General features: G+C 43.2%; 1 protein-coding gene across 1 annotated transcript in view; it reads right to left on the bottom strand.

Annotated features, from left to right (window-relative positions):
- SYTL5 (synaptotagmin like 5) overlaps nt 1-15261 on the bottom strand; it is a 77107-nt gene that overhangs the window by 50769 nt on the left and 11077 nt on the right. Inside the window, exons 2-3 of the mRNA XM_015418101.1 lie at nt 13204-13416; nt 5456-5571 (exon numbers count right to left, since the gene is read on the bottom strand). Coding sequence (XP_015273587.1) covers nt 5456-5571; nt 13204-13416 — 329 coding nt within the window. The remainder of the gene's footprint in view (nt 1-5455; nt 5572-13203; nt 13417-15261) is intronic.

Below are 15261 nucleotides of genomic sequence, written 5' to 3'. Positions count from 1 at the left end.
AACGCCCCCCCCCCCAGCTTGGAGATGGCATTTGTCTCTTTAAATCCCTTCTCCAAGCCAAGCCAGCTGGTGTGGAGGCGTGGAGGGGCTGGAGAAATTTAAAATTAAAGTTGCTTTCTTTCCACCTCTCCCTTCCTCCCTCTCACCCCATTTATTTGCTTTCTTTTCACCTCTCTCTCTTTCCCCCTTCCTTCCTCCCTCTCCCATCCATTTGCTTTCTTTCCACCTCTTAAACAAATATCATTAGCAAACAATTAAATCTCATTGGACAAATAAATATCATTATCAATATCTGTTTTTACCCCCTTTTGTTTTTATTTTTCGCAGTTTCATTTAATGTTAATAAAAAGCAAATTTGCATATTTTTCAATAAAAACATGTGTGCAATATTTGTTCATATCTCGGGGCTCTCAGACATCTGATGTTTATTCCATGTGGCTCTTACATTACGCAAGTCTGGCCACCCCTGGTATAGGTATTGCTTGCTGGAGTTGTCTCCTTGCAAATACAGGGTTGATGTTTTGAGCCAGCTTGTCTCTGCTGAATGGACCTGAGAACAGGGGCCTCAGTGAGTACTCTAACCTGGGAACCCACAGCCAAAGGGGGACATTACACTGGAGAGCCACTGCTACTCTGAGTAGACCTCGGGGGGAGGGGAGAAGCTTGCAGTGCCCAGCCATTTTACGTTCCAAGGCTCAGAGCATTTTATATGTTTAGTTTATATTTTCAGTTTCTGCTGTGTTCCTTGTGCTTTTTCTTGCAGTTTTATTTTAAAAATTACATTGCCAAACTCCACTATTTCCAACCCTTTCCATTTTAGACAGGCATTTTTTTGGGGGGAGGTTTGAGAGGAGTCAGTTATCAAAGGCTGTTAAATAAACAAAATATCACTGGGGTTTTAAGCATATTTGTATTTTAAGTAAACAAATTAGTATCTTTAATTGTGTTTGTATCTTTTATGAAGTTTATATCTCTGCTACCTGGCATTACATTTTATGACACGCATGGCCCGGCCCAACAAGGTCTCATTTATGTCAGATCCAGCCCTTGTAACAAATGAGTTCGACACCCCTGGTCTAGAAGTTGCAACAGCAGTGAGAATTCACATATTTGAATTCACATATTCAGTGAAGTCTATTTCATATATGTCAGGCAGGGAGTCCAATTGCTATTAAAAGCCACTTCCCAGTGATAGGAGCTTTGTGCGATTGCTGCATGATCAGCCTCATCATGCAGTAAATCCCAACACCACTACTGCAGTTTCTGGGACCTGCTGGCAAAGCATGCAATGGCAAAGCTTATGCCACATGTGCATTTTAAGCTGCTTCCTTTTACCGCCCCAGACCACTGATGCATGAAACCCAATACTGACTGGGATCAGGCCTCCAAGGCAAGGAAATCTCAGTCCTGTAACCAGCAAACCCTTTAAAGGGAGCTGCAGGGAACTGAACCTGGAATTTTCTACATATACAGTGTGCATTCCATGACCAAACAATGGTTCCCCCATATATACACACACATTTCTTTATATACATTACACAGTGGCCAGCAGCAACAATATCATAAGACAGAGATCTCAACATATTGGTTCAGTTCACTAGTTAGCCTGTAATTGCATTCACCATCAAACTTATCCTGTTCTTAAATGAAGGAATTTTACATAAATGTTTTCTCTGTGGTTCATACCTTAGTTGGACATTTGAATTTAATTTTTGTGTTAGTCACCAAAATAAAAGAAAATCTTATAAGTGTGGAAATATTTTTAGAATCCAGTCAGAAGAATTAACTTTGGTGTAGTGTAGAGCCAGTTTGGTGTAGTGGTTAAGTGCGGACTCTAATCTGGGAGAACCGAGTTTGATTCCCCACTCCTCCACTTGCACCTGCTGATGTGACCTTGGGTCAGTCACAAGCTCTGGCACAGCTGTCCTTGAAACAGAGCAGTTTGTGTCAGAGTTCTCTCAGCCCCACCCACCTCACAGGGTGCCTGTTGTGGGGAGGGGAAGGGAAAGGCGTTTGTAAGCCGCTCTGAGACTCCAAGTGAAGGGCAGGGTATAAATCCAATCTCTTCTCCTCTTCTTCTTCTTCAATACATATAAGTAAACACATGCCCAAGATTGATCGCATTCCATAGAATCATTATTCGCATAATACATTTGTACAAAAAGTATCTAAACTAATTATAGTTTTTGTTGTAAAAGAGATCTCTATTGATAAAACTAAACTGAAGATTTGTATTAAAATATGTGCAGCACTGTCACCATGTGCTATGACAACTCCACCTTGCATCATTAATGATGTTCAAAAATAAAATCTAGTTTATTGGGTTCAGGGTTGCAAACTCTCTATAGCTTGGGTAACCAAACCTGTTCTCTCTTAAACTTAGAGATTGTTCCAAATGCAAACCTTCCAGCTGTATACCTCTACTCATAGCTCCAAATTTGCACAGAGCCATCTCCTTGGCCAGATTTATTTATTATTTATTTTTATTATTTTTTTAGATTTATATACTGCCCTCCCCAATGAGCTCAGGGCAGTGTACAGCAGTTAAATAATACAATTAAAATAGTATTAAAATAACAATTTACACATAAAATATAATAAAATACCGTGCAACTATAGAGGTCATCAGATGACCGATCAGAATCAGGCCATTGATGGACAATTGGCTGGAGAAAGCTGGGCCAGAGAAGCTGGAGGGAGAGGGGGACGTTCACTGCATCAACCAAATGCCCGGCGGAAGAGCTCCGTCTTGCAGGCCCTGTGGAACCAGAATTTGGGGGGGGGGGACGACCCAGCCTAGTATATAAACAGACCACAGACAGCTTAAAATAAAAGTTTCCGGTCTAAAATAGTGTTAAAAAATAAGCCCTATAATTAAAAGCCTGGGTGAACAGAAACATTTTGGCCTAGCGCCTAAAAGGCAATGTAGGGACCCGGTGAGCCTCAAGGAGAAGGGCATTCCACAAGAGAGGTGCCACTCCTGAAACAGGCCTGTCTCTGGTTGCCACCCATGTTGCCTCTGAAGGCGGAGGCGCAGAGAGCAGGGCTTATGACTCAAGTTGCGAGGCAGATCTCAACTGGTAGGCTGCACAGCAGGGGAAGAGGCAGTGCTTTTGACTACCTGGAGATGGCTTTAAAAATGTGTGACATTTTCTTTTTATGATGCTCATGTTTATCTTATGTGTTTTAATACCCCACCAGCAGCAACGACAGCAATGGCCCCTCCAGCAATGGCCGCGGCTCCCAGCCACCAGCTGCCAAGGCTTCTCTTCCCACGCCACCGCCGCCAGCAGCCAAAGTTCCTGTTGGTAAGTGCTTTCTCTGCGCATGTGCAGGGAAGGCTGTTTTACTTTTGGGGGGATTTAAATATCCCCCGTATACTTTTTTCAACTTTTTAGATTTTTTTGCACATCTGGGGATTGCCTCAAATGTGCAGGAAAATCTCCCTGCCCCCCAGGTGCCCCCGATGTGTAGATTTAGATATCTGCACGCTGGGGGCATGTTGGAATTATATATAAAGGCTTGTCTGTCTGTCATTATTCATGATTTATGCCAGCAACTTCTACAAGAAACCTGTACATCATGTGGCTCTGACATAGTTATGTACTATATACATTTTAAATAGAAATCACTGAATTGCCATTCTAATATTCATGAATCTGCAAGGACTGGGTACCCTGCGTAGGGGTGGGAATACTGTCTTTTAAAAGGCAAAATTCTTCATATTCATGTAGTGTTCTTGACAATAAACAAGCACATGAAATCCCCTGCTGGGACATAACTTCATGTATACTAACACTGCTGCATTGCAATGTATGCCTATAATCTGATGCCCAGGTTTATGTGTTTCAGTAAGTTCAATTGGACTTTAGGAGAGATGTTCAGGAGAAAAACATAAAATTAAAAACAAAACAAAAACAAAATAGCATAAAATATAGGCATAGGAGTGCAACTGATAGAAACATTTTTAAAGTCTCGGCAAATGAATCCAGTGAGTAGTTTGGAACAATTGCTGATGACATCTCTGGATGGAATATCACGCAGAATGCCATATAAAACATAAAGCATACTAATTTTAAAAAAGTTTTGAAAAACAGTTGGCATATGCTAGTTTAATATGCAGTAGTAAAACTAAAACCAACTATTATTGATTGATTGATTGAGATTTACTTCCCATCCTACCCCGCAAACAGGCTCAGAGCGACTTACATCATGTCAAACAATTAGACAGTTCCATAAAATATACATTCAAAACATAAATACCAACAAAGTTAAAATATAAATTACTAATTTAAAATACCTAACTGGCAGCTCGGCAGTTAATTACATTTCAGCGTACACTGAGTTAATGCCAGGGAAAGGCAGTGGATCGTTCTGATGGAATAACTCAACCACTCCTGGCGCCAATAAATATGAATAGCACCATGGAGTAATTGAGGCAGTTGAGGCAGGGGAGACTAATGTTCTTTGACGTTTGCTGCCTCAACCAAAGGCCTGGTGGAACAGCTCTGTTTTGCAGGCCTTGCAGAATTGCAATAGATCCCGCGGGGTCCTTACCTCAGTTGGGAGCATGTCCCACTAGGCCAGGGCCAGGGCTGAAAAGGACCTGGCGCCATGGTCAAAGTGAGACAGTCGTCTTTCAGACCAGGGACTACTAAACAGTGCTAGTCAGAAGAGCGCAAGGCTCTTTGGGGCACATATGGAGAGAGACGGTGCCGCCAGATATGCTGGTTCCTGGCCATGTAAGGCCTTAAAGGTTAATACCATAATCTTGAACCTGGACTTGGTAATCAACTGGCAACCAGTGCAGTTGGCGCAACACCAACTGAATGTGTGCCTGCACAGATGTTTCAGTCATCAGGAATATGGCTGCATTTTGTACTCACTGAAGCTTCCAAGTCAGGTTCAAGGGTAGGCCTATGTAGACTGAGTTGCAGAAATCAAGCCTGGAAGTGACCATTGCATGGATCACTGTCGGCAAATCACGGGAGGAAAGGTTGGGAACCAGTTGCCTGTCCAGCTGAAGATGGTAGAAGGCTGATCTGGCAACATTAGTGACCTCGGCCTCCACAGAAAGGGTGACATACAGAATCACCCCCAATCTCCTCACCATTGGCACCAGTGTCAACGGTGCCCCAGCAAGGGCTGGGAGTTGGATTCCCGAACCCATCCCCCCCACAGCTCAGAAATAGGACTGCCGTCTTCGCTGGATTAAGTTTCAACTGACTCTGTTGTAACCAGTCAGCCACAGCCTCTAAAGCCCCAGCCAAAATATCCAGCGCAGAGTCCACCTGGTCATCCATTAACAGATACAGCTGGGTGTCATCAGCGTACTGGTGACTACCCAGCCCAATCCCCTGGATTAACTGGGTGAGGGGGCACATTAGGACAACAGTAAGGCTTTAGACATGCAGATTTAAGGATAACAACCCCCTTTTTCTATTTTTATTTTTACCAGGGCCTTTGCGTACGATGGACCGTCTGATGACATCAGTACCAAGGAAGCTGGACTGTTTGAAACGCTTTGCTCTCTCTTCAAAAAACCATTCACCAGTTACTATCCGAAGGTGCCTGTATAAGAACAGAAAGGGGGGGGGATGTTGCAAGCTGTTCTATGTGACCATCTATTCAAGCATACATTAAAATATTAGCACAAAGTAGAACCTGTAATATTGGCACACCAAATGGATCAGCTCTGATGAACTGAAATGATCCCTCAAACAGGATTCACAAATATGGTTGACCCAACTGATAGCCAGGTGACATGGGAACATTCTTGTTCAGGTCGAAACATTAGTATTAATTATATACAGTGCATTAGCTGAAGCGAAAAGATATACAAAGGAAGCCAGGGGTTCAAAAGCAAATGTGGCAAACGTAACACTAACGAATGCCTCCACTCACTCTTCCTATTTATTTCTTCCATGTTTGAAGCTGGACAAAAGAAAATATCAATCGAATCAATGTTTGTAAAAAATTATTTTACTATGGAGCAACTATCTTTTTCTCTTGACAAGAGATGCTTAAATTAGATTTCTGACTAAAGTTTCTAACAAAAGAACTTTGTCAAATCTATAAATCTCTAGGATGTTGCTATCCTGGGAGGATAACAGGATATGCAGGACAACCTTTATAGAAAGGCGGCAAGCCACTTGCAGTGCAATCCAAAACAGTCACACTTTTCTAAGTCCACTGAAGGCAACTGGCATAGGCAGAGGTCGATTCGGGGGGATCGTGGGGGTTCGCAGTTCCTCTGGGTGAGGTGCGGGGGGCGAGGCACACGATGAAGCCCCGCCCCCTGCTTCCGGCCGCCCTGCTTCCAGCCCTCATTCAGCCAGGAGGAGGCAGGAGAAGAGGGAGGGTAAGTTGCTTCCTCCCCGCCTCTACCCACCCCTGCCTGCCTGGGGCCAGGGAGGGCCTTGGCGGGGCTTCCTCGCACTCCCACCAGCCTTGCAGGTCCACTGCCGGGCCCCTGATGTCAGGGGGTGTGGCATATGCTAATGAGTTATGCTAATGAGTTCCCCTAGCTCTTTTTCTACTAAATGACCCCTGGGCATAGAAAGGGTGCCTAGCATTGTGCTGCCAATTCTCAGAAGGAGGCAGTTTCAGTTATAACTGGAAGGTCTGCTGCTCAGCCAAATGCCAAGTAAACAGTTCCATTATTCAGAATTTCACTTCTTCTTGGTGATATCTTGCCAAATGTTCTCAGGAGTGTACTTTAGTGTTCCAATAAAGGCACAGACATTCAATTTTTAAAAAACAATATTGCTATGAAAATAAATATTTATTTACAAAAGTCATCTGGAAATTCCAAGTGAAAACCCGGACAGTTCAAATACAACACACTTATGTGTTTCCAGCTTATCCTTTTCAGGCCTAACTCCTGTATCATTTAGATGAAACACTGACTAACAACTAATATGTAGTGTATATCTTGCTGAATTCATTCATTTATTTAAAAAAATTTCTATGCTGCCTTTCCACCCAAATAGGATCTTCAGTATAGAGAACATCAAAGCATTAAAACATTTCAGCATTAAAACATCAAGACATTAAAAGTAGCATTTAAAATACAAGGGTATATAAAGTATTTAAACAATTCAATAAAACATATAATACAAACAATTCAATAAAACATATAAACATGCACCACAACCAGGGAGGAGAGGCAGTAACAGTTATTTGGGGTATGCCAAACAGAACAAAAAAAGTCTTCACTCACTGCTGAGGGAGACAGATGTGAGGAGGAGATCCAATGTTTTGGCTCTACACCAATAAAACCCTTTCTTGCATTGCCACTCATCTAAACTCAGATGGTGGGGGCAACTGAAGCAGGGCCTTTGAAGATGACCAGAGTGGATGGGTAGGCTTATATGAGAGAAGGCAGTCGCTTAATGTATGTTGGCCTCAAGCTGCGTAGAGCTTTAAAAGCAGTGAATCACACTGTTATGAAGCTTACATTAAATATAAATAAAGCCCACTGCCAGAAAACAGAATAAGATATAGGGTTGCCAAGTCCTACCTGGCAGCTGGCTGGGGGGGGGGGGATCCCTGATACTCTCCGGGATCTTTTGCCACATTTGCAAAGCGTGTGTGGAGCAATGACATCACCTGGAAGTGATATCATGACATCGCCAACATGGGGGGGGGGGGGACACTAGTTTTTGGGCAAAACTCTATGATTTGTAGCCAATTTTACCAGCGTTTTGCCCAAAACTAGAGCACTGCAGCACAATGTCAGCAATGTGATGACGTCACTTCCAGGTGCCATCATCACATCGCCTTCGGGCCAGTTGGGGGCAGGATTCCCCCCACCGGCCAGCTGACCAGCGACGGGGAAGCACCTCACAAAAGCGGGGGTTGCCCCACTCCCAGCAGAGGTCAGACAACCCAAATACAGCATATTCCTTTTTCATGACACAGACTTCCAAAGAACCTATTGTTCTCTTGGTTTTGAGCCCGTAGTCCTGGGGCAGAGATCCTCAATTTATTTAGAACAATTTTTTTCCCTTTCAGTTACTTGATTATACAAAACCCCAGGCAGATTTATAGTTATCACTAACAGCAAAGCATTGTGCATGTCTGCTGCAAAACTAATGAATGATGCACAAAGATTCAGCACAGAGGATCAACTACTAACCCCTGCAGTGACATTAATTTGAAACCATTATTTCCACAGTGAGCAGGACTGTGCAAGGCCTGCCCTGCTTCATAGAAGGTGAATTGGATAACTGGCCACCCTCAATCCAAGGCATGTTCCGTGGGTAAAGTGGGTAAAGTGATGCCTGAAGAGAATGATAGTGCCTTTCTGTTGACTGTTTCTGTACTTATTGAGGCTGTAGCTGGAATCAATTTCAGCTGATACTGAGACAAAAGCCCTTTTTTTGAAAACTGCAGATGGTCTCAATTCATTGATGTCCCAGGTGTACAGAATTTCATACTTTAAGTTGATTACTAACAGTTCTTGTAAATAACTTGGATCACACAAGTAATCCCACCCAGTATTTAAAATATTTTGCATATCTAGATTCATCAAAAATATGTGCAACAAAATCTGCAGAGTACAGATAACAAATTTTCAGCCCCATAATCCATTTTCTCTTTCCTCCCCTCACTGTAATCTTTGACCTTGAATTTGAGGGTACAAGCTGCTTTGAATAACTTATAAGCACACAGAAAGCTACAATGAAACCTAGCCTTCCTGCTCATCTTCCTTATCAATGAGGGATTTGTTCGGAAAAACACCAGGCAGCCAAGAAGGTAAATGATAAAGCTAGATGCTAATAATGTATTTTACTGTAAGAGAAAGAAAATCAGCATGTTTAGTGGCTTCTTTAGAGAAGGCGGGGTGTGTGTGCGTTTCTCACCTGTACAGGGTACTTGTACCTGAAAAGACAATTGTCTGTTCAGCTGCAGCAACTGAGTCCATTGAAATCACATAAATGATATATATTGCCCTCTGAATCATCATTAATCCCATCCAAACTGTAGCCTAAAGCCAGATGTGCATCATGCATTCTTATCAAATGTGGCAACTGTCTGTTACAATTAACACTACAGAGAGAGATGTTTGACAAGATTAAAAAACAAAGTTTTCATTTGTTTAAGGGAAAAGCATGACCTCAGATTGCTTCTTAATAATGACAACTGTTATGTACTAAGGATGAGTCAACCCTAAACTAGCCCTGGGGTCGGGTTGAGCTTGCGTCCACAAAATAACAGTTGGCTAGGATCCTAGAATGGACCAATAGAGAAACAATGTAATGTAAATAGCCTATTGTTGGGAGTGTGTGTGTGGTTTGGGGGTGTGGTTTTTTGCATGCTTAGAAACCAGGCTTCTGCCTGGGATTTTGTCTTCCTTCTCCTTGTTGAGCTGATCACTGTTACTAGGGGTCCGTTCATCCATGGAACCCACTATTTAACAGTGGTGACGAAGGTGGGATCATGTTGAGCCATCCCAGCACCATCTGCACTGCACCCCACATCAAGCTCCAGTGCTACACACATCGCATTGCAACCGAGACCATGGCTGCCGCTCCAGGACTGTTGCCTAAGTTCAACCCCACTCACCCAGAGAAATGGGATGCCTGGGTGGAATGCCTAATGTACTTCGTGGAGTTCCAAGACATCAATGACGCTACTATGAAGGCAGCTCTGTTGCTCAGCTCTTGCAGGATCACCACCCTGGAGCTAGCACAAGGCCTCATCGCACCAACCGTGCTGAAACTTGCCACTTTCGACAGCCTCATCAAGGCGCTCACCAACCACTTCACGCCCAAGCCCACCCGACTGGCTCACCGCCTCAATTTCTTCAAGAGAAGCGAGGCCCAGTGAATTGGCCTCTGACTATGTTGCCGCCCTGCGTCAACTGGCACTCCATTGTGAGTACACGAACCTCAAGGAAGCACTCCTAGACCATTTTGTGTTTGGCCTCAGGGACGAGAAGCTCCAGCGCAAGCTTGTCAGCCAAGAGGGCATAAATCTCCAAAAGGCACTCCAAGTAGCTGCAGCGTTCGAGAAGTCCCAGGAGGGTGGCAACTAGAAGGCCGACCACCATTCCACAGTAGTGCACCAGGCCGCCATCTCCTCAGTCTTGGACACACCCGACAGTGGAGGTCCTGCAACTACCATGCCCAGCCCGGCGTGATGCTCATCACTCTGTTCCACGACACGCCATTGAAAGCACCATATCAACACCATGCGCCAGCTGCGGGGATCCCCATGAGTGGAGATCCTGTCGTTTCCAGAACGCCATGTGTCGGACCTGCAGAAAGGTTGGCCACATCACCCGAGCCTGCCGCTCCAAGGGAAACAGAAGACGACCAACGGCAACCCTGGCGCACACGATGGAAGCAAACACCACCTCCGTCTGGCAGCAACTGGTACTGAACTTTCTCCTGCCCCGCCCCCAATAAAATTAATGTGACTATATTGATCGAGTTGGCTCCCGGCATGATGGAGCTAGACACCAGGTCCTCCATTTCCATAATCTCGGAGGACACTCAACCAATAGTATACCTACTTCCTGTTTCTAAAAAAAGTGTATACATGTAAATTTGTAAAGGGAAAGTAAATAGAACAGGAAACATGTGGTAGCCTGTTTATCATCTGTGTTATCTACTTACAGTTACTTAGAGGTGAACCAGCCCCAATCTCACAGTAAACAGGGGATAGGGTCCAATTTCAAGAGCAAAAAGAGTCCATAGGTGGGATATGAGTAAGGACCAAGAGGGAGATTTTTACATCTGGTTGGCAGGCTGTGGGGGAGATTAGTCATAGGAGGAATGCCAGCCTCCAGGTGGGACCTGGGGATCCCCCGGAATTACAGCTCATCTCCAGACTACAGAGATCAGTTCCTCTGGAGAAAATGGATGCTTTGGAGGGTGGACTAAAAGGCACTGTGCCCTACTAAGGTCCGTATCCTCCCCAGGCTCCACTCCCAAATCTCCAGGAGTTTCCCAACCTGGATCTGACAACCCTACACCCCTATCCCCCACTGGTGGCCGGAGGGGACCTGGCAACCCAAGTCACAGTGTGTGCATGTGCGTGTGCACACTCCGTTACCCTTTTTTGCTCTTTAAATGCACTTCTTCTCACATGACTGGAGCAGACCCAAGCTTATATATGTTACCACTGTTTAATTTGGCCATTAGAATGCCACAGCATAGTGCTAACCAAAACTGAGAAGCCCTGTGACTCCTCAATGTGAAGATCAATAATGGTGGGAAATCATCCTGAAATATTGTGTTTGTCTGCCACTAACATTCCAATGTAATGTGCAGCTTCAGAGGAACATTGAATTTGTTCTAGAAAGTAGATTGCACTCTCAGATCATGTGGGGAAGCAGTGAAACTGTAAAGGTCCAACCTGGACCCTGGTCAAAATGACAGTGCTCCTCAGAGCATTCCACAGAATGTTCTGCAATGCACTAGGGTTTTGTTTATGGGTTCCCCCAGCAGCATAGAAAGGGTTTCTCAGAGAGAGAAACTAATTTGAAAGTAACCATCACATAAAGGCAAATTCCTTAATAGTGGAAGCTATAATATCACCATCTTCATAACTCTGGCATAAGCTACTTAATTGATTTTAATCATTGTGATATACACCCCATTCAGATGCCTTATAAACTTTATAGTAAACCAGAGTTTATAATTTCCCCACTAATAAAAAATCTGGCCTAAAAGTAAGAAAGCTTTATATGAAGATGAGCACACATTATCCTTGCTCTTAATTAAGAGGAGTGCTTATTTTAAATTTCTCTCTCATGCAGAGTAAAATGGAGACCAATTACTTGATCAAGTACTTAGTATTTTCCATTCCCTCTTTCTCTTTATATTGCATTAAAAGACGTTTCAAGATTTTTCGCTGTGTTATATTTAATCCCCACATACATTGCTTGGTAAAGATTTCATAATAAAATTTTAATTCTGCACACTGAAATGCATGAGTGCTACCTAATAAGCAAATTATTATTTATTATTGAGAAAACACTGGGAGAGCTAAGCAATATGCTCTAAAATTGCTTTGACCTTTTTCATGTTTTTAAATAAGATTGTACTACAAGGTCTACTTTCACACATCCCATCCAAATATACTAATGAATACTGATGGGGCTGTAATGAATCGTGGGCATGGATGCCAGAGATTCATTATGTTTTCTTTTTTCTTTTTCAGACTTTCTTGGTTTCCTATACCATTTCTGGAAGAGTCCAGTCCCTCACTGGAACCATACAAACCTTCAGCAGGGGAGAAGGGCCTAATCAGAATCCAAAGAGAGGCATTAGCCTAAAAGTGATCTTTTCCAGGATCTCAAGCAAGCTTATTTCTTGAAGGCTTAGCAGTGGTGTTGTGTCCTCAGGCATAAAGTGTGATTCTCAGGTAACAAGATCCAGAGAATACATCAGGAAACTTGCAAATGGACTAGGAACTGTTTCACATTTAGGTTAAGAGATTATTTTGTTAGTTTTTATTTGCCTGGATGCCTTTTAAGCCATAGTCAGTGTTTGCTTGCGTCTGACCAACCTCCCCAATTGCTTTTCTTTCACTGAGTACATGCACAGTTTAAATTCTTATTTATTTGTTTATTTATTTACTGCATTTTATAATCCACCATTCTCTCCAATGAGATCCAAAAGAGGCTTACATTGCTCTCCTTCCCTCTGTTTTATTCTCACAAAAAATCTGCGAGGTTGGTTAGGCTGTGGACATGTGACTCCAAAGTCACTCAGCAAGTGTGACTCAAATCATGGAGATTTGAACCTGGATGTCCCAGATCCCAGACTAACACCCTCACCACTACACTACTCCGACTCAAATCATGGAGATTTGAACCTGGATGACTAACACCCTCACCACTACACTACTCTAGCCTTCTCCACCCCAAAAGCTTGAGCACCTCAGTTCTCCAGTTCCTTTAGTGAGAAGAGAACAGCAATGGCTGGGAGTGGGGAAGAGCTACTAGGGGTCAAGAAATGGTCTTCCTTCAACAAGAGCTATCAATGCGAATGCTTTAGTATTCTGTTTCCTGTACTTCAAGACTCAGACTTAGCTCAGATGAAGTCCATACATCTCTTTATTCACAAAGACATTAAAAAAAATTCTCCCTCATTTAAAGTATATTTAATATCACCTAATAATGGCATCATAACAAACAGGTCCAGAAATTGAGTCTGCCATTAAAATAAGCCTAAGAACAAAACTTACGCAATCTGAGCACATACAGTGCATTTCCAGCTGCCATCAATCGCTACAACACGACATTTGTTGCACACTCTAAGTCTGCATTTTTGGCACAGGTCTCCTCTATCAAAAATTAAGCCCAGATTTTTTTGACAGCGAACGCAGATCCGACTGCTCTCCTGTTGGCAACGCCGTCCACCTTTCCGTTTTGCTTCCAGTAACTCGTTCTTTAATTTCCTGGGAATCCAAACAAACAGATTGTTCATAAATATGGTTTAAAGCAGATATTTTGCCACTCCAATTACTGGTTCACACACATTAGTATTAGTATCAAGTATTAGTATTAGTATCAAGTGTTGATTTGTATGTATGAATAAACCAGCATAAAACGAAACTTCACAGACAGAACTTCCATATTTCTTCACAATACCACAAGCGATTCATACATTTAACTGCAAATATTAAGAGTTGAATCAATATTTAATCAAACTGTTGGCACAAGATGCAGCCCACACATTAAATTAAAACTGAGCCACATGCCCAGCAACAAGACCTGCCCTGTATTTGCGGGCACAATCCACCTCGGCTGAGGAAGCCACAGACAGCTGACAGCTGGGGCTGCAGACTCAAGGTTATGTAACCTACTTAGGCTGCCAAGTGGAGCCCATTGCATCATCAAGCACCGCGGGGGGAGGGGGGACAACCCAGAAGGTGACTACTGCTGAGAGTGGGCTGCTGGACACTTCCTATTTGGGTAAAGGGGGGGAAGGGGAAAAGACAGCCCTGGGAGGGGAGTGGAATAGGTTGCCAAAATGGTAAGTGTAGGAAGAAAAAGAAAAGGGGGAAAAAAGCATGTGGAACTGCAGCGTGCTCCTTGTTGCTTAACTGTAGTTAGGCCACCAGACGGCATTATATTTGCATCAAACCTCTTACTCAATAGTAAACTCCTTACTGCTGGAGGGAAAGTATCAGCAAGGTCCAAGAGCCCTCTGCCCAAGAGCAGTGCCACTAACCAACCTTGAAGGCTGCTTACTGCAATAGTAACCATCTAACTGCATACTGATTTTGCTGTCAGAATTTCCTCTGAAAAGTTTTATGCATAAGGCAGCAAAACCAACAGAGCAGGTAGTAAATAGCTTCACAGTCCCTGGGCTGCTTATGGTAACCTGGTAGGCTTTGTCTAAGTTCTTTCTTATTTTAATTATTTCTTTACATTGTACAATATTTCTCAGCACATGCAATAAAGCCTTTTTTCTGGCAAACAGCATAAGCCACATGACAGTACAGGACATGGCTGATAAGAAGTTCAACTCAGGCTCTTTATTTTATTTATTCTAGCTGCAGCCCCACCTATATTGCTAAGTGTTATGCAACTGTGCTATGCAAAATGAATAAGTATAGTCAAAGGAAAGGTGCTGGATCAAAAAAGTCCCAACCATGCTGCATAGGTACATCACACCACATAACACAGCAGGAACATGTGCCACAAGTAGGGTTGCCAGCCAGCAAGCTGGTCACTGGTGGTAATTGGGAGGCAGAGACATGGGGGGGAGGTTTTTGCCATCAGCACAATTACATCACTTCCAGGAAAATTTCAAAAGTGATGTCACAATGTGTAGCAATTGCCAGAAACTCTACAGTAAAACACCAGACGTGATGTAACGCTATTGTGCCAATGACACTCAATGGGGGGACCTCAAAATAGTTGTTTTATCGCAAAGAAACTTCAGAAACAGACAGGAGCGGGAGATTGCTGAATTACAAATTATTACAACACTCAGAACAATGGAGCCCCCAGTACTTAACAGAGATATAAGCTTCTTATCTCACTAAACATGCTAAGTCACTCAGTTCTCACTTATATACAGAAACCAAACTTTGTTGATCTTAAAGGTGCCACTGGACCCAAACTTAGTTCCCACATCAGTTGTTAACTCCATTAGTATCTGTATACCAACTTACCTAATGTGTTACTCCAATGTGTTACTTAGGCATCTTGACTCTAATAAGCTCTTCCTCGCAACTAACCCCCCTATCTATATGTAATATTTGAGGAAATCTGTTTCAATGAATCTGAAAGAG

The sequence above is a fragment of the Gekko japonicus genome, unplaced genomic scaffold (genome assembly GCF_001447785.1).
Source record: "Gekko japonicus isolate JY-2015 unplaced genomic scaffold, Gekko_japonicus_V1.1 scaffold1437, whole genome shotgun sequence".
Taxonomy (NCBI): domain Eukaryota; kingdom Metazoa; phylum Chordata; class Lepidosauria; order Squamata; family Gekkonidae; genus Gekko; species Gekko japonicus.
Note: the sequence above shows the minus strand (reverse complement) of the source record. Positions and strands in the feature narration are given on the sequence as shown.